Below are 17,470 nucleotides of genomic sequence, written 5' to 3' on the forward strand. Positions count from 1 at the left end.
ATAATTAATTCAATTTGTTCGTCAATGCAGCTCAGAGTATTTTTGTTAATGATTTTTAAATTGAATCCTCAAGAAGGAGGCTCGGTAAGGTGCGTTCGCACATTAAGTTCCGACCCCGCTCATCTACATTTTTCACTTAATTGTCTACCAAATGAGGAAGAGATAAAAAAAATTAACATATCAACATATCGTTCAACAAACTACGAAAAGAAAAAACAATCTAATCTAGAGGGCCTATGAGACCTGTGACTACCATAATATGACTACCAGAAAAGACGGCAATAAAAAACAAACAGTTACAAATATTAATTACGACCAAAACTCCTTGTCCATTTTTTGAAAATCATTAATAACCAAATCAAGATGGCATCAGATAAAATTTATACAAAGAAGATTAACCGGTACTTTATGAAACAAAATATGGGACTTTTACTCAATGCGACTCGAAAACAAGTTGACTAGAAATGAGAAAAGCGGCAAACGTTTGTTAAACATTGCTTTTTTAAAAAAGAATTAAATTCGAACTGATTAGAAACAATACGCATCAAATGAAATCATTGAGAGAGTCTGAGAGCAACTCAGGCCTCTCATTATCCAGGATATGTCATAAGACTACAAAAAGAACAACAAACACAGGCAAAAACAAAAAATTTGCACGAAAAATTATGCACGAAAACGATGTCCCCCCAATCAATTAAATAAGCAGATCACTAAAAAAAATGAAAAATCTTCTTTTGCATTTTTTGCAGGTGACGACATCTGTAAGTCAAATGACGCCCATTGTTGTGATACTGTGAAAGGAAAACAGAAAGCTATAAAAAAGGGGCTAATTTGCAAAAATCGGTCGAAAATTGATTTTATGAAAACTGGTTGTTCCGAGAAGAAAGAACATTTGAGGAAAATAAAACCGCTATGAAGAGCAAATTGTATTTAAGAAGATAAAGGATGTGAATTGTATATAGAGATGCTTAGCAACAAATTAAGAAATGATATTGGCAGATCTCAAAAATCGATCTCTTTTTTTAATTAAAAAAATATTTTCAAAATTCATAGCCAACAAAAGCTTTCGACTAAAAGAGTGAACAGTTTGTCTTGCAACTACTCGGAAAACTAATTGCGACTGTTATTAATGAGACTAAATCATAAGACTATAAAACCTTAAATACAAGCTGAACTAACAAGTTTCACAGACAACTTTACGAAACCGCAGTTTTGAAGCCATTAAATTTACACGATATTAACCGCGAGAATATAACATCTTCATGTTCGTCTCCTTTGATCATTTCAACATTTTTTTGTGAAACGATTATCACAAAATGACAAAAAAAAGAATCACAAAAACTGAAAAGTATCTAAACTTCACAAAATGTTACAATTTACAAAATAAACAAAAACAACAGCAAAAATGGGAAATTATGCACAAAAATCAGAAAGTTTTGTATGAAAACCCGTAGTACCAAAAGCAAGAAAACCTTCTGTTCATACCATCGGCCCAAAAAATTAGTTTGTATTCTATACGGATGAAAGATTGACCTGTACTTACTGAGAATAAACAAAATGTTGACTAAAATAATATAAAAAATTGACAAGTTCAAAAAATCACAGAAATTTCCTTAAAACAAATACATTCAATTAAATAACAGACATTAGGTAAGAACCAAATAAATAGAAAAGATTAAATTGCACTTCTTGAGGAAGAAACTTAGATCTTTGAGTGGTTAAACTTAAAAATCAGACTGCCAAAAGAATAACAATTGAAGGCAAAACAATTCAGTTAAATTAAACTAGAACTCTTCCTCAAAGCCATAAAAACCCTGTGGTTCTCTGAAAACAAACTGTATCTACATTCCGCCTCAAATTGGACTAATTTAAGTAAATTGGAGCTGTCATTAACGGAGCCGTGAATAAAAAAAGTCAGTAACTAACATTAAAAAAAAACAAAAGCAAAATACTTTGAAAAAAAGGCAGCATCAAAATAAAAACCAAAAAATTTCTGATTCTAAGAGTCCATGATATTATCGAACCTCTCCCTGATTTTGTCTCGCGCCCAGCAGACCGACCATGCGTTCCAAGTGTTTGCGAATAAGACCAATTGTTGAGTGGAATTCTTCAAATATTGAAAAAAAAGATGCATTTTGTATAATTATTGAGTTGAATCTGCAAAAACGGCAAAGTTTCAATACCAGAAGACTTTCAAACGGCGCCTAATTACAACTAGCTCTCTTTTTGAGATTAGGGAGTCCGTGTTAAGGTTTCTAGGTCACTAAGTCTGGCAAACTTTAACAAAGTGGACCAAAAAAGCAAATTTTGTGCCATTTTTGATGAAAAAAGTTCGAATTTTGAAAACTTTATTAAAAGTTTTAGCCAAAAAAACTTCAATCAAACAATTCAGCAACGCTTTTCTATCTCTAACAATAACAACAACACTCTGCCGTTAAATATTTTAACTTCTTTTGAATTAAATTAGCGAAATTGTGCCGAATTTTAGCAAAAATTACTGAAAATGTGAACAAAAACAGTCGAATGTTCACAAAACTTTGATAACTCCTCGATAACTCCCTGTAAAACAAGAAAATCGAAAAAAATCTATTTAATTCCGTATTCTACGCTGGACGGGCTTTTTAATGATACCACTCACAATTCTCTACGATGAATATATCGGTCGGCCAAAATTGACTGACCAAAAAAAACCCAGTTGAGTATATAACTTCTCCATCCCCGCTAAAGGATTGCCGGAAAATAGCCGCCGTTGATTCCAATAAGCATGATTGGGATTGAAAGAATAGAAGATATGGAAAAAAAGATTTTTGTACAAAAACATTTTTTAAGTCCGATTTATTTTGATGGCATTTCGTAGTTGAACATAACGTACTTCTGTTTCTTAGAGAGGGACTACAGGGGCTACTATCAATACCAATAAGCATTAGAGATGGTAACTAAGACTTATTGCAACGACGTTCAAATAGCAGGCATCTAAAATTGAGCTTTATGGGTTCATCCCGTTTCTACTTCTGACTTCAATTTTTTTATACTGACTCTGTTCATTTTGAATTGCTTTGCTGAGCAACTGATGTTCAAAATCACTTTTAGCAGAATGAAAGAGAGAAACTAGCCTAGAGAAGTCAAAAAGATATCACGCAAAATGTTGAAAAAGCGGCAAAATGAGGTAAAGCGAAATATGAAGTAAACATGAAGTAAAAACAAAAAATAGGAGCGCTATAATAGCCGGCTGAGAAGATGAGGGCGGCTATTAAATATGGGCTAATCATTGCTGATTTAGGCTTATAAACTAAGAACACAACTATACCTTTCAATTTTGTTTGTCGCTAGAATTTTGTTAAATGCTGAACCTGCTTGAACGGCACACGGTCTTCAATGATTGCTTCATTCGAGAGCAACTAATTAGTAAATGTTAGTAAAATTTACATTTCAACTTGTTCCTAGACAAGTTTTAAGACTATTTAAGACATCGCTTACCTGTTTCTACTATTGTGGCAACCAGCTTATCGTTGATGAAAATTTCGAAGTTGTCAAAATAGTCGGACGATACATTCCACAGCAGCTGGACAGACTCACCACTGATAAGAGTTTTAAAAGTAAGGTCTCCAAGCGTCGGCGGTATCGGTTCTGAAACAAAGATTTCACTGCGGTTTTTCAACAACACACAGATAGGACTGAACATTAAAATTTTAGCTCTGGTTCTTATCTAACGCATTGTTTCTCATAGGTGTTAACGATGACTGCCACAAAAATGAGGAATTTCTTATTTCTTTTCGACAAAGGTGACTTTTCAATCACAGTTGAGCAACTTGAACTGAAATCTTTGTCTTCAATTTCAAGAATAAAAACGAAAAAATTACTAGAACCGAGAACTCTAAGAACAAAGTGGCCGGCCAAATATGTGCTCGTAAACTTACTGCACTTTGGGATGATTTCCGAATAGCATGTCAGGTCATCTCCGTTGCCGTCTTTGCACTTCAGTTCCTCGCCTCTTACAAAAGGGATACAAGTATTGATCCCAAACACTCCATTATGGACAAATGGAAATTCACAAATATTGTTTAGATCTTCATTTGGACATACTCCGCATTCGGCTAAAATGAGGGATGATGGTATAACGCATGTTTTTCAAAGCCAATATTGTTTACAAATATTAATAGAAGAACTTACACATTGCCAACTCAGCAAAATCACCTGAAACAAACCTATGTTTAAACACAAGCATGACGCATTGATTCTAGCAAAAGAACTCAAGTGAGGCCAACCACTTGTCAACTCGACGTATGCATTTACTTTCTGCAAACGTTGCCTAACTACTAGATGGATAAAACCGATGGATAACCAACTAACGTCGAGCGAATTGCTCTAACGACCGGCTAGCGGTTGGCTTCGGTAGTACCCAGCTGTAGTTGAGAGATGCTTGCATTGTCGGGGGGGGGGGGGGTAGAGAGGTGGGTCGAAACCACCAGGTAGAGGAGGGAGGACTGGAGGTGAGGGGGGGGGGTGTCAAGCTTTCAAAATTAAGAACCACCTTCTGCACCATGAAATTGTCTCCTCAAATCGCATTCTCAGATACCGGTTAGGCGTAAGGAACTTGATACCCTCCGAGCGTTACCTGTTTATCTCGTTTTTGAGGACGGAAGGTCAAGTGGGTCAGACAAAAAATCGGTCAAGCGAAAAATCCGACCAAAAGGACCAGAGGACTAAAAGAGAAAAAGAGTATTCTTAATTGAACACCGATAGCAATTGGGTTCAAATTGCGGGTACATGATAGGTTAGCCAAAAAAACTTTTAAAACTGTGTTCGACAGAAATTTCACACATGATCACTTACGCAAAATCTCTGCTACCATGGTGTCGTTGTTCCCTGAAATAAATACACAACGTTGCACGGTTGACTATTTCAAACATTTTCCAATCACTATTGAAGAGACTAACAGCTCCTTATAGTGAATTCTACCGTTTCAGCAATGAGGCCAGGTCTAATTGGAACAAGTGTAACTGAATAGTTTGAGCAGAGATCTAGTCCCTCCACAGTAGTCGACAATTCTGAAACAAAAAAGCTGGTACACAGAAAATCCAAAAACAAAAAGAGCAGTACAGAACTTCAAGTCGTTAAACCAGCAACGGCACCAACGCAATTCAGATTCTTCGAACTTAGAGAATCAGGATGAGACCAGTAATAGCTATTGCTACGGTATGAAAGTTAAAGAAGCATTAAAAACATTGAAAACATAACAAAATGCAAACTAAACTTTTTTACAAATCCGAAAACTATAACACTACAACGTCATGTCAATCCTGGCTCTTATGGTTCGAAACAAAAACCCGCAAATTAATCTAGAAAATCTTCTGAAATGAAATACTGCACTGAATTATTCTAAATTCACAGTTTCTATACAACCTGAAGACCATTCATCTCACCTTTTTTGTTTGCCTTTATCCTTCGTTGCTCGATATCATTGACAACCACTGAATAGTAATCGTCCTCCAGTACATTGACGAAGTCATCAGGAGCTGTCCAGTTAATTTGAGCAACTGTTGGGTTCAGGAAAGCGTAGCTATGCGACAGAGGCTGTCCTCCGGTACCTAGAAACAAATCGTTAACGTTACTATGAAAATTTATTTTTTTTCACTAATGATTACTAAATTATGAACTGGTAACCCGACTTTTAACATTTAAGGGCACTTTTAATTGCTTTAAGCGGCAGGCACAACGGAAAAAAATTAGCTAAAAATGCTGATGATTCAATGTAACTTTTATGATTCAAAAGAATATTCAATGAAGCAATGATCGCAGCACCGATCTCAGAAAAGTTTTTATGAGTTACGCTTATGACTCCAAAATTAATATAAACTTACGACTCTAAAATCTATCTTACGATTCCGAAATCAACATAAGTGACATTCAGCCTAACAGAAACCTGGTTGGGCATATGAGAGACCAACACAGCCAAATTACAAAAATTTTAAAAAAATGGGAGGAAGCAGAGAGTCATGTTTAGCTAAAAAAATAAAACCGAAGAAAACCCAAGGAAAAAGAAAGGAGGTAGCAACAACCTTAAATCTTGCCAACAGATTGTCGGAATAGCCGAGTTGGGTGCGGTAAATTACAGAAACGAAGTGAAAATGTTATCGGTGCCTCTCAAAAAACTATCAAACTTTCAGCGACGAAATTAAATGGCTTATTCAATGGGAACGTAAACAAACTCAAAATAAACTTAAGTTCTGAAGTGCATCAAATACTTTTTCGACCGATGTAAGTCACCCATGATAAAACCTAGTCATGACAGGCGGGGCAAAGTAAATTACAGGAAAGTGAACTTAACAAGAAATTCTTTTTGGAGGTGGAGGATAACAGTCAGGAATCTTAAGAACTCAGCAGTACCGCCTTTTAAGCTCCAATTGAGATCACTCAAAAAGCAATGGCCAAGATCGGAAACTCAAACACGTGATCCGCTCAAACTCAAAAAAAATTGTAAAAAAAATGTGAACCGGAAAATGACCATCAGACAAACAGCAACAGAGCCGGTAAAATACCTCAAACGACTCCTTAGCTGAATCAGAAATAACAGAATATAAAAACAGTAAAAATTCCAATATAACTACAGTGTTTCAATAACCAGCACAATTTTTAGTTTAGGAGGTTGGGTTTTTGGTGGGAGCTGATGGGGTTTGGGGGTAGGAAAATAGGGTGCGGGGGAGGGGGTAGATAGGTTAGTGTAGGTTTCAACTGCGAGGTGGGATTTTTATGGAAAGAAAACTTCTGAAAACGAAATTTCGACATCATATACTACCAGCCGTTTTTGATTTCTATATATTAAAAACCAAGCTACCCTTCAAGTCCAATGTTTGAAAACTGAAGCCAATGTTGTAAAACAAGTCAAATGCTCGAAAACAAAGTCGAAGTTCAAGTCATGAAACAACATGCTTCAGCTGAAAAAAAACCGAACAATATCGGAAACAACTCGAATAGTAGAGCAATATAACCTCTGAACTAATCACATCTGAAAAAGAACTATTGAACAATTTTAAATAATTACTTAAAAAACCATAGAAAGTGTTATCAAAATGCAGTTTTTAGTTTCGGCTGAGCGGAGGTGGCGGATGAAGGTTGGTGGGAGTTGGGTGGTCCCTATGGGACGAAAGAAGTAGGTTGGTGGGCGTGGAGGTGTCCCTATTTTGAAAAGTCAAGGGACTGTTCTGGGAAGATAACTTCTCAAAAATGATCTTTCAACCTTAAATAATACTAGCAGTTCCTTCTTACTGAATAATATAGAAACTAAGCTACAGTTAAAGTTCAAATTTCGGAAACTGAATTAGACGTTCTAAAACAGAAGTTTATGTTCGAACCTCAAAGTTCAGTCATGATCAAACTTGCTTCAGCTATTAAACCTGTACAAAACCAATACCAATCTTCTGAAAGTAAAAACGACAGAGCAACGCAATATAGGACGCTCAGCTTCGCAGCTGTTAACATGACCGACTAACATTGGGGGAATCGCTCTGAAACGACCGCCGAGCAGTTGTCTTCGATAATAGCCAGCTGGGGCTTAGGGTTGCTAGCATTAGGGAGGGGGTGACAAGTGTGTGTGTGTGTGTGTGCTGGGGGAGCGTTGGGAGGTTCGGTTTTAAGCGATAGGGTGGGGTGTCGAAGGCTAGATGAGAGCTGACGTCCGGGGGGACTGGATTGACTGAGTGGGGGGGTCAAACCTTTAAGATTGAGAACCGCCCTTCTCACCATGAAATTGTCTCCTCAAAAGTTTTGGCGAATCGCATACTTAGAGACTAGTAAGGCGTAAGGTTCAAAGAGATCTGCGCAGCCACTTAATGCTCTCCGGCAAGCCCATGTAGCCCAGTGTCAATTGCTCCGGATAAACAGCCTTCTGCAAGTTTGTTTTGATTCCCATCCATCTATTTTGCGCTTTTTGGGTCATTGACCTCCCTCGATGTGCTCACTTAACCATGCTTCTCAATGACGCGCTCAAACAAGCGTTTCAGGAGGCCGCTTAACCATCCAAAATTTTGTCGCCTTCTAGAGCTTACACGTTTAATATATAGGATATATTTACCGTCAGTTGCACACGGAATGCTGTTGATGCTGAATGTGTCATTTATGCTGACACCTCCAAACACTTCCTCGTAATTGCATGAATATGGAATAATTGTGCGAACTGAGCATGTGAATTGAGTTCCAGAAGGTAGAACAATGTCATCTGCATCTTGTGTATTGAACAGATAGAAGTTAGACGGCCTCTGATCTGAGGTTGATACGTTTCTGATTAGTGTTGGCGATGTTTCACCCAGCTGTGTAATAGATATTTCGTAGAATATTGGCTCAATTGTCCCGCTACCAGGCGGACTCCAGGACAATGACAAAGATATAGTATCAGCTCCAGTCAGTTGAAGATTGCTCACTCTCTCCGGTTCTGATGAAAAGAGTCAATCTTAGTCATTATTCGAGATTTTTCAAGGCATTGGAAAAAATAAGTCGCTAAAATTTTGTTTTATGGCTAATACAATGGCAATTTGGCCTTCAAGATAAATATTAATGGGCAAAATTCGGAAAGTAATTGCCGTCTTTGTTTACAACTAGAAGCAGCAGCAAAAAACACTTACGTGAACACAAAGTGAACGTCGCCACTTCACTAGATGTCAATCCTCCACACATGTAGATAACTCCTTCAAAACTCAGTTTCACTTCAGATGCTGGGAACACTTGAGCACTCACAGTTTCGAAGGACACGTTGGCTGGTGTTGACGATGTACTTTTGACAAGAGAGTTAGAAGACGCAGGTCGGAGTTTGAAATGACTGATGTAACCTTCGACAGTTTCAACTTCATAAGGAGAAACAGGACCAAATTGGTACAAAGGTTCATTCGATGGCGGATTGGTTGAAATGTCAATCCTAACCGTTTGCAGGTCAATTTTCCTCGGAACTAAAACAATGAGCATGGCAGGTCTTCGAATCAGTTATTGTTGTTAGGAACACCCAACATAAAAATGACGCTCAAAAAAAAATAATTCGCACGTCAACCGAATGTTGAAATACACCGCAGAATAACTTAATGCCGAAGAGAAGAGTTATAGCTAAATCGTTCCGGTCATATTTGACCAAACTCCAAAATGGGATTTAAAAATATTACGCATTCTGTCTTCTTTAGCAAAATTGGAAATATTCGAAGAGAAATGCGTATGTCATCTCCGTAAAAACATGCATCCCATGCATAATACATTGCGCCATTTCAAAATTAATAAGTTTGAAGATACAACTTTAACTATTTACAAAGAATGTATTCTTTTTTCGCATTTTATAGGTAATCGTAATACGCAAAAGCAAAATGACCCAATTTTCATTAAGGTATGTCTGCGATGTGTGAAATAATGTCTTAAATTGAGTATACAAAGAATAACGCGAACCTGTGCACAAGCTGTCAGATACTATGTTAATCACAGTTGTCGAGTTTCCATTATTAGCATCGGTGCTTGCATAACACAGAGCTCTGTACTTGAGCCAATATTTGCATCCAGGGACCAATCCAGTCATCAGCAAGTTTTGATCGTTTGTGTTAAACATCCTACTCCACCCACTTTGCGTGCAATCCGTAGCCACTGTAACTTCCATTGAGTCATAGTATCCACTGGTAACTCCAAAGCCGGTTACTTTCAGTTCTCTCTCTGATGAGGAAACGAAACTCAGTTGCGTCGACGGCGTCGCTGGATCTAAAAAAAACGAAATGTTCAAAACACATTAGGTTCTAGTCAAACAAAAATTCTAACAATAGATAATTTTTTAAATATTACAACCAGCTACAACTAAACATAACTGACTACTGTCGGGCGAAAAGCTCATAAACAGCCGGCGAGCGGTTGGTTTAGGTAGTGATCAGCTGGGGCTTAGGGATGTTGCATTAGTCGGGAGGGCGGTGGTGGGGGGGGGGGGGGGGTGGGAGGACTGAGATGGGTAGAACTTTTATGATTAAGTCTAAAAATGTCTCCTCAAAACAGTTCTGGCGAATAGCGTAATTAGATTCTTGTAACCCAAAAGGCTATAAGACAGGCGCTACTTGAGAAACAGGAGCTACCTATTTACCCGTTTTTTAAGACGAAAAGTCAAATAGGTCGGACGAAAAAACGGTCGAGCAAAAAATCGCATCAAAAAGACCACATTGCTAATATAATTGCTATAAACTTTGCTCGAGAGCAATTAATAGTCCATGAATTTTGTTTAAGAGCAATTAATAATCCATGATTTTTGTTTGAGAAAAATTAATAATCCATGACTTTTGACAGAGAGCAATTAATAATCCATGAAATTGTTTGAGAGCATTAATAATTCAAGACTTTTGTTTTGGAGCAATTAATAATCTATGGCGTATGCTTAAGAGGACACTTCAATGCTAGTGGCGTTTCACAACTCTCGAGGCATCTTTTGAACAGTTTAAAGAGCTTTTTTAAACATACTAGCAGGTCCGTAAATGCCATCCGAAGGCATCTTATCCTGAAACTTTAACAATTGATATTCTCATTGAAAACTTATTCGTGATAACTGGTGTACATGCGATCTTTCAATGAAATTTTTTGCAAAACTAATTTGGACACAAATGAAGAGAGCCAAATATGTCAAAGAAAAGTTTTATGCGAGTTCAGAGTAATAGACGTTCTCACAGAGCATTAAAAAATCAAAACAGATATAATGAGGTTTAAAGGAGAGAAAGCGAGATCGATATCAGCAGAAAGATAAAATGAGTCGGAGCAAATAGATTAAAAAAATACTAACAAAAACCCAGAAGAAAGAACAAAAATAGGTTGAAAGCAGAGAAAGAAAACAGAAAAAACGAGTCTGGGCGAAAGCCAAAGGGAGCGAAAAGCAAAAAAAAGGTAATTAACGAGGAAAAGAGAAATTGAAGAGACAACAAAAAACAGAAAGAATACGATGCAATAAAAACCGTAAGAAAAAAAGGAAGCCACCGTAAAAAAAAACGATAGGAACCAAAAAATTGAATCAAAAACAGAAAAACAAAAAGAACAGAAGAAGTTAGTAGACAACCAAAAAAAGAAAAAGAAAGAGAGAGAGAGACAGAAAGAAGGAAAAAGGAAAGTGAGGAGAAAGAATACAACACAAAACGAAAGCGATAAAATGAAGAAAAATGGGTCAGCAAAAAGAAAGAAGCCAAAATCATGAGAGAAGAAAAATAGAGAAATAAACTGAAGAGGGAGAGATAAAATAGTTCGAAAGAGAAGATATAACAGATCCTAGATGAGACAATGAATTCCAGTTCTCATAGAAACGATGAATGTGCTAATGAGAACACGATGGATTTGCCCAAAACGAAAAATGTGCTGATAAAAATGAGTTGTTGGCAAGCCTTTGCCAATGCTCTTAAGAGTTCAACAAACGCGGAACTGAGTTAAAGGACTGGCTAATGCAACCAACGAAATTTCCCTCGAGAAAAATGAAGAAAAATTATATACCTATCATGTTTTGCATACTTAGTTACAGCGCAAAAAACGCATGAAAAAGTCCTTTACTGAGAGCTAAAAAAATTTGTATTGACGTCAAAGCCTCAGTTTTGTCATACATAATTTTTTGGCACCCAACTTTGGTTTTTGAATCGGCACCTTTTCGGTCTTCTACACTTCACAAATCTTGTTCGCTGAATTCTTCTGTATTAGAAAACTTTCGTACAGTGATACTTTGATAAAACAAATTTCCATCATCCATCTTTTTATCCTTGACGTTTTCGGTGAGTGACTTTTCCTTCACACATTTTCAAGACAACCTTTTTCATCAAAATTTTTTGACAATGAACTACGAAAAACAATGTTTTTTTCTCGGTCATAAACCCTCTTTGTCTTGACAAAGTTTCGATCATTTATCTTTTCAGTATCAGAAGCTTTTCGGTCACAGACCGTTTTCTGAAGAAATTTTTGGTCACAGACTTTATTCTGAATAACTAATTGGCCAATGATTTTTCCGACACAAAATTTTTTTGTTTATTGAAACACCGTTTATTGTCTTTTTCTTTCAGAAAAACTTTTCGGCAACAGGCTTTTCGCATTTTTGGTATAAAATGCTTTTTCAAGCTGTTTTTGGTAGATGACCCAAATTCTTAGCAACATTTTGAGTAAGTGATCTTTTGGCAACATTTTTCGGTCATTGGCCTTTGTAACAATTTTCGGTCAATGACTTTTTAGAGACATTAATCGGTCAATGACCTTAAAGCACGTTTTCGGTCATTAACCCCAATTAAGCAACCGCTTAACCGTGCTCTTCGGTAGTACTGTTAAAACATGCTGCTCAGGGATGCCTCTAAAACATGCCGCCTTGTGTCCACGCGATTGAAATATAGCTGACCTTTTAGAGACATTAATCGGTCAATGACCTTAAAGCACACGTTTTCGGTCATTAACTTCAATTAAGCAACCGCTTAACCGTGCTCTTCGGTAGTACTGTTAAAACATGCTGCTCAGGGATGCCTCTAAAACATTCCGCCTTATGTGTCCACGCGATTAATATATAGATTACAAACATACACCATATGACCTATCTGATGAACCGATTTTAAAAAATTGTCGAAAAATTGCCGAATTAGCAGCAGAAACAGACTGACGTGTCGTTAGTCACAGATGGATGTTAGCTGACTTGGATCTGATTAAATTGCGGGCGCAAAAAATAGTAAAATTCTAAGAATCTCCTTTCACGCCATGGACACGTTTCTTACACAGTTTCGGTGAATCACATACTTAGAAACTATACTGGTGAGCCGGAAGGCTCTACGAGAACTTAATGCCCTTCCAGAATTAACTGTTCAACCCGTTTTTGAGGACGAAAAGGCAAATCAACAGCAAGACAAAACATAGCATTAAAAGATCAGTATGATTAATATAATTGCTATCAACTTCTGGAGCCAAAAAAAACATTTCAGAACCAAAATAAATTATCACCAAAATCTACCTTTCTTCACTATTAACCATTACGACAGCCATTCCGGCAACATACTTGCTCAGTTCCCAGAATATAAAACTTTTGCTCATAAAAACTGTCTCCTGAACAAAACGAACGAAATCAAACATAGCATGAAAAATCAAAACATAGGAAAAAACCTGAACTATATTTCAAAGAACTTTGATTGACTAAACAAAACATAGCTGGCCAGAAAATAGCCGCAATAGCTTTGTAGATCTGCAGTCTCAAAAAAAAAGTAAAAAAGACAGACCAAAAAAAATCGTCTTTTCATTGAAGGCTGATATGTTATATTTTGATTAAAAATATGTATGTTTTTGTTGCCTGCCTCTATTAGCTGCTCTCAGTTGAAATTGCATGAACGAAAGAACAAAAGTCAGATTTTAAGTGGTTGTGATGTCATATGGTCGTAACAAAAATCGCGACGACGAAATAAAAAATACATAGCAGGACAAGTCCTGACGTCCAATTCAAAGAATTCTCATTGACTAAACAGAAAACTAGACCTACAACGGACTATGAATGGATTAGGAAAACCATTTAGAAAAAATCTGATCCAAAAAATCGAAAAACAGTGAAAATCAAAGTGAAATTGCCGCATGTGAACAAAAAAAACCACTTACGAGAAAGCGAATTTTTGTACGAACACGGTTTTCTCACTCTACTTAAATTTAGAGCGAAAAAATTTCACGCCGCAAAACCACTCACTTTTTCGCTCCACTTCCTGTTTCGGCGTGACCAAAATCACTACTCCAATTTGACTTCAAAAATCATGGAAATGTGTGGACAGATCTTAAAAAAAGACAGCGCCCCAATACAATTCAAATTCTTTGAATTGTAAAAAACATGAGAAGACCAATAATAGCCACAGCTATCGCTGTGCGGCTATAAAACACTAGACCTATAGATGCCTAAAAAATAATTTTAAAATGCATTTAGAGAAAAAGCCTATCAAAAACCTCGAAAACAAGATCAAATTACAGCACGTGAAAAATCACAATAGAGAAAGCAATCTTTTATTCAAGCAACATTTTCTTAATCTACTTTTCAAAAATTCAAGCCTCAAAATCAATCGATTTTTTATTCACTTCACGTTTTGGCGTGAAAAAAATGGCTACTCCAATTTGAATTCAAAAATTACAAAAATGTGTGAACCGATCTCCAAACTGAAAAAATTCAAAGAGAATCTTAATAAAAATTAACTCACGCCCCAGTCAACAAAAGTTCCGCCCTAGTATTTACTTGGAAATACTATTCACTTTGAAACAAAAAATGGAACAAACTAGAAGAAATGCAACACTTGAAACAATTTCCATAAAATTCTTCACAAGTTGCGACCATATAACAGTTATTCGCATTATAAAGTAGAGTTAGTTTATATTGGATTTTTTCTGTTTATGCTCCCCCCAGTACGTTATGCACCCCAACTATAGAGCACATGCAATTACATAGTAAATCACAGGTAAAAATACGGCATAAAATTTGTTGCAAATATTTCAGCAAGAACTGGGCTCCATAATCTCCCATCAGCAACAATACCATGTGAAATTGTTCTATGTAAACAATAAAATGAAAAAAGAAATCCGAATATCAAAAGTCAGAATAGATAGTCAGAATGGAATGAAAAAATAGACCGAAATTGAATTAATTCTTTTGCAAACACAACTCTGAAACAAAGCAATCAAATGAAAAGGTCGCCAAAACCCCGAACTTGAATTTAACCAATACAATTAAAATCCCGAATATTAAAAAAATTAGAAAAGAATACAAAAACAGCTAAAAAGCGACTAATACAGCAAAATAACTAAACAGATAAAATTGCAAAAATTCATCTCAAACTTAAATGATTGCATCTAGTGGTTAATTATTGTTCAAAACGTATATTTAAAGGTTGATATACCTGAGAAAAACTACAATGCTCGAAAAAGTTGAAAAACTGCTTTGGAAAATCCCTACGTCAAAAAAGATTTGATCGCTTAGCACAATGTTCTCAGACTTACTTTTCTCGCGTTCTCTCTCTCTCTCAAAATAATTAATTAACAAAAACAATTCTAAAATCTCTTCCTGCTTTTGACTTTGGTCAGTAGATTGGCCTAAACTATTTTTTTACGTGTGGCATTTGACTTCATCTAAAATACCTTCTAATATTGAAACCACCGATTTAAAAAACATTTATCATTATTATTATGGTTTCCAAAAAAATGAGGGACTCATCCGCCAGAAATATACTAGTTTGTTTGTTAATTTTCTTCCATTTGTTTTTCGGAGTTTAAAACATTTTGAAGCATTGAAGCAAGTTTAATATTCCACTTTCAAGACCGACCGGTTAAAAAAGTCTCTGAGTGTAGCTCGATAGAAAAAAAATGCTCTTTGAAACCCTTTTTGCATTCAGGCAAAACAAATCAAGAACTTGTCCGCCTTTTCACAATATTAATATGCTCGCCGATATTCAACGCATCACACTAACGCATACTTCTCTTCAAATCTAAAATAGAGAGCTCACAAACAATTCAAACTTTTCGAATTAAAAAATGAGAGCGCCTATATTATAGCTTTGTGAGGCGAACAGCGGCTATTAATCGAGAAAAAAATGAAAATTTTGGGCCAGATATCTTTAGCTTAACCAGACCACTTCAGATCTGTAAGATTTGACCTTAAGACAGTGGATTGTAAAACATTTGCTAAAACTTTATACAAATAAAAAAACATAGCTGGCAGATTACCAGAAAATAGCCGCTACAGCTTCGTAGATCAGCAGTTTCAAATAAAAACGATTAACGTCGGGCGAATTGCTCTCAAATGACCCGCGAGCGGTTCGCTTCGTCAGTAGCTAGCCACGGTTGAGAGGCTAGCATCCGCTTAATTGAATGGGCGTAAGTTGAGGGTACCAGATAATTACAACACGCAACATAGCAGCAGCTGAAGCGCGGTATCAACAAAAGAGTGAAGGAAAGAGAGAGAGAGAGAGAGAGCGCGCTAGAAAAAAATTCCATGATGTGATTCGATTCTGCAAATTTTTTCTAGCCTTGTTAGTAATTAAATTTTATGGGAAAGAAGTGAAAAATTCAAAAGAAAAATTTTTACATTTCAAAGTGAAAAAATGTTAAAAGTAATTTTATGTCTCTAGAGTTCTGTCATGTGCCCCATCTGCAAGACTTGAAAAGTTTCGTTGGCCAGTAATGATCGTTAAACTCAGAAAACAACCAAAAAGTTTAAAATAGCAAATTTTAACAAAATCTTGCTAAAATTTGTGATATCTTAAGAACCATATTCCTGTCTCAAAAGAATATCCAGTATTCCTATTTCTAGTCTTAAATAGTTTCACTGGCTCATAAAGATCCATAAGCTTGGAGCATGATAAAAATTTTACAAAAAATTGAAAAAATTAAAATTTATCAAAAAGTTGGCAAAATTCGAGTAATTAAAATACTGAGGACCATTCCATTAACTCTAGAAACTATGCAGCAGTTGATTATCAAACCTCGCAGGAGGTCCCTGGTGCCGGAAAAATCAAAAATACAAAAAAATTTTAAAAGTTATCGAATAATGTCTTATGGCCAATCAAAATTTTTCAGTAACATAATGAAACCCATAAGGAGGCTTTCTGAACCCTGAGGCACAAAAAATGACAAAAAATTTTAAAAAAAAACTTGAAAAAATTGCAAGTTTTATCAAAAAATTTCTGATATTAAAAATTTCTGATATTAAAACTATCCAATGGCCAATGAAAACTTTTCATTATCATTTTATTATCAAACCCATAAGGAGGATTTCTGGCCCTGGGTCTAGAACAACTTGAATGACAAAAACTGTCAGAACAATTTGTTAGAAAAAGATCAAAATTGTGATGTCAAAACGTTGAAAACCATTCCATTATCACAAGAAACCATGCAACAATCAATTATCAAACTCAAGAGGTTCTTCAACACCGAGGGCTCAAAAACTCAGAAAAAGACAAACTTTCGAAAAGCTTCCAAATCGTTTGAAATCAATCGAAAAGATAGCAAAGGAAAACACCAAAAGAAATCTAGCCAGCAGATTGCCAGAAAAAGCCGCCGTTGACGCGCTAGACGCACATCGGGATTGAAACAGAAAATTGAAATCGACAAAAAATTTTTAAAAATTGTTCTAATTCATTGTGCAATTTCAGTCAGATTCTAAACCTAAGCTTAATTCAGCTTCTAAACAGAAAGGTATTAATCTCAATACAAATGTCAGCTAGCAATCGCTCTAATGAACTTTGATAACCTAATGCACTAAGATTTAATGACCATGCTTTATCGGTTTATGTCGTTTCTTTTGATCGTTCTCCCCTTACCTTGACAGTATTAACTATAATGCGTACTTCAGTCAGTGAACGAAGTTTAAAATCATTCAGTTCAAACAAAGAGTCAGGTAAATCACAAGTCAAACGCGAAATTCTTGACTTTTGAAAAACAAAAAACGTTACCCAACGTTGAAAAAAACTGAACACACAGCCGGCAAATTGCCGGAAAACAGCCG

The 17,470-nt window shown here is 36.0% G+C and overlaps 1 protein-coding gene across 2 annotated transcripts in view; it reads right to left on the reverse strand.

Moving 5' to 3' along the window:
- The window catches only part of LOC142349502 (uncharacterized), a 188,182-nt gene that overhangs the window by 93,697 nt on the left and 77,015 nt on the right, over positions 1-17,470 (reverse strand). For both annotated transcript variants that reach the window (XM_075401097.1, XM_075401096.1), the window contains exons 14-22: positions 9,421-9,723; positions 8,619-8,939; positions 8,072-8,428; positions 5,424-5,588; positions 4,938-5,048; positions 4,834-4,866; positions 4,171-4,194; positions 3,918-4,094; positions 3,478-3,627 (exon numbers count right to left, since the gene is read on the reverse strand). In XM_075401097.1, the coding sequence (XP_075257212.1) occupies positions 3,478-3,627; positions 3,918-4,094; positions 4,171-4,194; positions 4,834-4,866; positions 4,938-5,048; positions 5,424-5,588; positions 8,072-8,428; positions 8,619-8,939; positions 9,421-9,723 (1,641 nt within the window). The remainder of the gene's footprint in view (positions 1-3,477; positions 3,628-3,917; positions 4,095-4,170; positions 4,195-4,833; positions 4,867-4,937; positions 5,049-5,423; positions 5,589-8,071; positions 8,429-8,618; positions 8,940-9,420; positions 9,724-17,470) is intronic.

The sequence above is a fragment of the Convolutriloba macropyga genome, chromosome 11, assembly GCF_964194025.1.
Source record: "Convolutriloba macropyga chromosome 11, txConMacr16.3, whole genome shotgun sequence".
Taxonomy (NCBI): Eukaryota; Metazoa; Xenacoelomorpha; order Acoela; family Convolutidae; genus Convolutriloba; species Convolutriloba macropyga.